Source organism: Tenrec ecaudatus, chromosome 1, assembly GCF_050624435.1.
Source record: "Tenrec ecaudatus isolate mTenEca1 chromosome 1, mTenEca1.hap1, whole genome shotgun sequence".
Taxonomy (NCBI): domain Eukaryota; kingdom Metazoa; phylum Chordata; class Mammalia; order Afrosoricida; family Tenrecidae; genus Tenrec; species Tenrec ecaudatus.
Genome location: NC_134530.1, coordinates 161896263 through 161900961, shown reverse-complemented (window position 1 = coordinate 161900961; position 4699 = coordinate 161896263). Strand labels below are relative to the sequence as shown.

The 4699-nt window shown below is 48.4% G+C and overlaps 1 protein-coding gene across 1 annotated transcript; it reads right to left on the bottom strand.

Annotated features, from left to right (window-relative positions):
* Nucleotides 1-1677: 1677 nt before the first annotated feature.
* LOC142437065 (late cornified envelope protein 3A-like) lies at nucleotides 1678-1986 on the bottom strand. Its single transcript, XM_075540361.1, has one exon. It carries the CDS (start codon nucleotides 1984-1986, stop codon nucleotides 1678-1680), a length of 309 nt encoding a protein of 102 aa, XP_075396476.1.
* Nucleotides 1987-4699: the final 2713 nt, after the last annotated feature.

The window sequence follows — 4699 nt, the reverse complement described above, 5'->3', positions numbered from 1 at the left end:
GCTCATACAACTCTGATCAAAATCTATACAACGTTAATTGTGAAACGCACTTATGCTTTCATTGCCCTCATCATTCTCACAATATTTGCTTTCTGCTTGGACTCTTGGAATCAGCTCCACATTTTCACACTCCCTCCACATGCGCCTTCCCTCATGAACCCTTGATAATTCATAAATTATTATTTTATCATATCTTAAGCTGCCTGATGTCTCCCTACACCCACTTTTCTGTCATCCATCCCCCAGGGAGGAGGTTATATGTAGATCCTTGTAATAGGTTCCCCCTTTCCACTCCACCCTCCCTCTACCCTCCAGGTATCACCACCCTCACCACTGGTCCTGAGGGGTTCATCTGTCCTGGATTCCCTGTAGCCACTCGTTTGGAGAATAAAACAAATATTCGTGATTTAGAGGACCCCAATGCATGATAAATACTATAACATTCTTGGTCTCATATTGATTTACCATCTTCACAACGTTTCCTCTTCCTCCCTTTCCTGTATCACCTCATAGCGACACTCTTGGCGTTACCATATTTCCTGGCCTCTCAACTCCTTCTTTCCTTTGTCCATGAGTCCTTTGCTTTAACTGATCTCACCACCTCCCAGCGCTCTCAAGGATTTGTGCAGAGATGAAGTTCTTTGCCATCCCAGGTGCCATCCTGCCCTTCCCTTTGCTCTCTCTTCTAGCCAAAGTTCCCTGGCTCTAGGCCCTCTTGACATTTGGGACAGATTTCTCTATATCTGTAACTCTGTCTTTGTCTCTCTCTGTCTCTCTGTCTCTCTGTCTCTCTGTCTCTCTGTCTCTCTCTCTCTCTCTCTCTCTCTCTCTCTCTCTCTCTCTCTCTCTCTCTCTTTCTCTCTCTGTCTCTGTGTGTGTGTGTGTATGTGTGTTCGTGTGTGTGTGTATGTTGGTGCTTATGCTATGCTTTGGGAGATGTTTCTTGGCATCCCTGACATCTCCCCGCTGCATGTAGTAGGACTTCCTCTAAGTTGTGATGATGAAAAATGTCTCGAGATAAATTCTTGCCTAATGTCTCCTGTTGAGAGCCACATCGATCTGTGAAGGTTTTGATCATTGTCTACTCCATATCTGAAGTGTGTTAGGAGGCTGCCCAGAAAGAGCAAATGGTCCTCCCAGCCCCTGGACATGGCAATGTGATTTGGACACCCATTCTGTGCTTCTTAGAAAAGGTTGGCCACTCTGTTGAGGGCTACAGACCTCACACCCACATCCCTTTTCCCATTTTTCCTGAAGTCTACCCTGAGAAATATCCACGGAAGTCCCATTTCATCAGCCTAGAATGCTTGTTCGGTTCTCTACCCCGAAGGCCCGGCACAACTGGTTTTGCTGGGCTGAGGTGAGCAGCACACATGCACCCATGAGGACGGGCAAAGGGCAGTGACAGGGGACACGCAGGTGATGGGAAAGAGGAGGTTTATTCCAACAAGGTCAGACAAAAGCCGTGACATGCACGCGCAGGTGCAGGGGAAGGGGGAAAAGTGAAACCCTGGAAGAGGCTCCTGGGGACAGCGCTGAACCTCCATCCTCAGTAACATCCTCCCAGCTGAGCCCAGGGAAATCAGGCCTGGAAAGCAAAGCATCAGACTGGGGTGCTTCTTGGAACTTTAGGTCTTTGTTCCTTTATAATTGCTTCCCACATCTGCACTGCCCTGGTCAGCAGCCACCCCCAGAGCAGGGCCCACAGCCTGAGCCCCCGGCCTGCACACCGCTGCCATCATCACTGCAGCTGGAGCTCTGGCGCCTGCACCTGTGGGACCTGCGGCGCCTGTGGGAGCTCAGGAGGCAGCCAGGCGCTGAGCTAGGCCCATGGCAGCCCCCGGAGGTCAAAGCACAGCCAGACAAGCCTGAGGGGGAGCACTGTGCAGGGCTCTTTGGGGGGCACTTGGGTGATGAAGGGCACTTGGGGGTGCACTTGGGCGGGGCCGGGGCCTGGCACTGCTGCTGCTTCTGCTGGCAGGACATCTCGGCAGGAGTTTCACCCTGAGAAGGGAAGAGAGACATGAGCTTGGTGTCTTCAGGCCTGTGGGTTGGGTCAAATGCTTGCCCCCAGGATCAAGCTGCTCCAAGCTGACCTCTGTGGGCGAGAAGTGGGCCCTCTGTGAAGGGACACCTGCGTGTGGGGGCCGCTCTTCCTCAAGGATGTCAGGCTGGCACCTGGGTGTCCCTGGCAATATGCGCACCCCAAACCAGGAAGAGCCCTGAGACCTGTGACTTGGTACCTGAGCCCAGAGCTGCCCCTGAGATGCCCTTCCTCCCAGCACCTGGCCCACCACTGCCTCCTAGGGGCCTCCTACTGCTGCTTCCAGTTCCTGCCTGGCCCTGTCTTCCCCAAGTACCACCAGCTGAAGTCCGGCCCCCTCCAGTCACTCACCAGAGGCAGAGGAGGCAGGAGAAGGCTGTTCCTGGGGAGGCTGTGGATGAGAAGCTCAGGGCAGGAGCCCTTTTATCCTGTGCTGGGTCCTGATGCACAGCCTGGGAATGCTGTTCCTTTCCCAACCAGGGGAGGGTGCTGACATCACTCTCCTGAGATCACTGTCTTCCTAGCTGCTCTCCAAGGTGCCTGATCAAAGGGAACAAGGAAGTGGTGATGGGTGACTACCTGCCTTGCACACCTCTGTGGACCAGCTCACCATTCATGTGCCATTCATACACCTCAGAGTCCCCAGAACAAGTCTGTCCATGACTCTTGCTGGAACTGAGCATCTTTGGAGCCCTGGTGGCATAGTGGCCATGAAGCAGGCTGCCAAGTGCAAGGTCAGTAGGGTAAAGGTGCTCACTGCTGTGGGTGAGAAATAAGAGACTTTCTGGGCCTGTGAAGAGTTGCAACTTTGGAAACGTACAAGTGCAGCTCCCACCTGTCCTATAGGGTCACTCAGAATCAGAGTCAATTTTTATAACAAGGCTTGTGGGAGAAGCATATTTAGATAAATGTGGGACTTTTCCTTCCTTGAGTAAATCGCAATCTGTTTAGAAAGAAAGATGAGAAATTATACACACACACAACACTCACAATCATGCCAATGCCCATAAATCTCTTTTAATCCTGAGTATAATTGCTACAATACAACTGTGCAGACACTCAGGCTGCATTCCCAGGCTTTCCCATCAGCCTTCAGCCCCAGAAAATAACTGAAAGCGCTCTGGTGTCCTCATGTCATCTGTCGCCCCTGTGAGCTCCAGGGAACAGGATGGATGAGTAAACTGGAGACATGCAGCTGGAGCCGTGTCTCGGTTTACTTGGGCACCAAGGGTGCCTTCATGGCTCCCAGGAATCCAGACCTGGGATTTTGGGACAAGCAGGGTAGTAAACTTTTAGTTTTGAGAAATAAACCCTCCAAAAAACCAAACTCACTGTTAATGAGTGGATTTTGACTCATGCAACCTAAATAGGACAGGTTAGAACTGCGCCTGTGGATTGCCCAGAGCATAACTCTGGACAGGAGGAGACCCCTGTCCTTGTGCTAATGGCCAAAATGGAATCTGGCACATGGTTGATTTGTGGAATCCGAAGACTTTGCTCACTTTAATGCATCATTCCCCTTTCTTATGGAGCTCAGTTTTCATTGGACAGACAGAGGGTCACATGACTCAAACGGTCTCCATGGCAACGGGTCAGTAGGATCAACATCAACTTCTTCTAAATAACAGAATATCTGCTCCTACAAAGCTCCGACCACTCCCTCTCTTTGTGATCCCATTAACAAAAGTAGTATACCCTTGTATGTAATACACACCATTTATCATATGTAATATTATTAATTTAAAATTCTACTTATCATCAGCCCAGTTTTGTCATTGTTCCTTTATCCAGTTATCTTTTAAGCTATATAGAAATAGGAAATGTTATGAAGAAAAAACTTTCGATGTATACTGTCACCAGCATAATTCACTTTTTGATTTGTCTCTTTCTTATGAAGTGACTGCATTTACTATTTCTTTAAGGTAGTGATGGATTGTCTAACTTTGCTTATTTGGGAATGTTCTAATTCTTCATTTTTGAGGACAGTTTTATATATCCATCCATAGAGAGAGAATTCACGGTTGACAGTGTCGCTTGAGTACATGGAATATATCGGCCCATAACCTTCCTAATCTATGATTTCTGGTAGAAATCACTTATGAAACTGACAGAAGCTCCCTTGAACGTAATGAATCCCTTTCTCTTGTTGCTTTCAAGAGTCCCTCTTTGTCTTTTGAAATGTAATTATGGTTTGTCTGGGTCAAGATCGTTATGGAGTTATCTCAATCAGACTTCCTGTGATTCTTTAATGTGTAGATTTGTGCTTTACATCAGCTTGGGCATGTTAGGGTCATTATTTCATGAAATATTTCCTGCCCCCTGCTAGTCAGTCAATAAATACTTGGTCATAAGCGGCCTTACATTTCCAAAACGTCACTAGGAAAACCTTCATCTTGGGGTTAATAATCATCACTTTCAGAAACCAGGGCTTTATGGTCAAGAATGTTAAATAGTGTAAAAATAGCAAAGTGAGGAAGTTTTGCTCCACAACCGCTCATGTGTCTGAGCTCCTATGCACCACCAAGGGGCATCTCTCATCTGAACCTTATTTTATTATGATTATTAACCCTGGAGTTGGGCTCCCAGGAGGCCGTGTTAGGTGAGTGGTAGACCAGGAACTGTGGGGTTTGGGTTTGGATTTGGGTTGCCAAGACA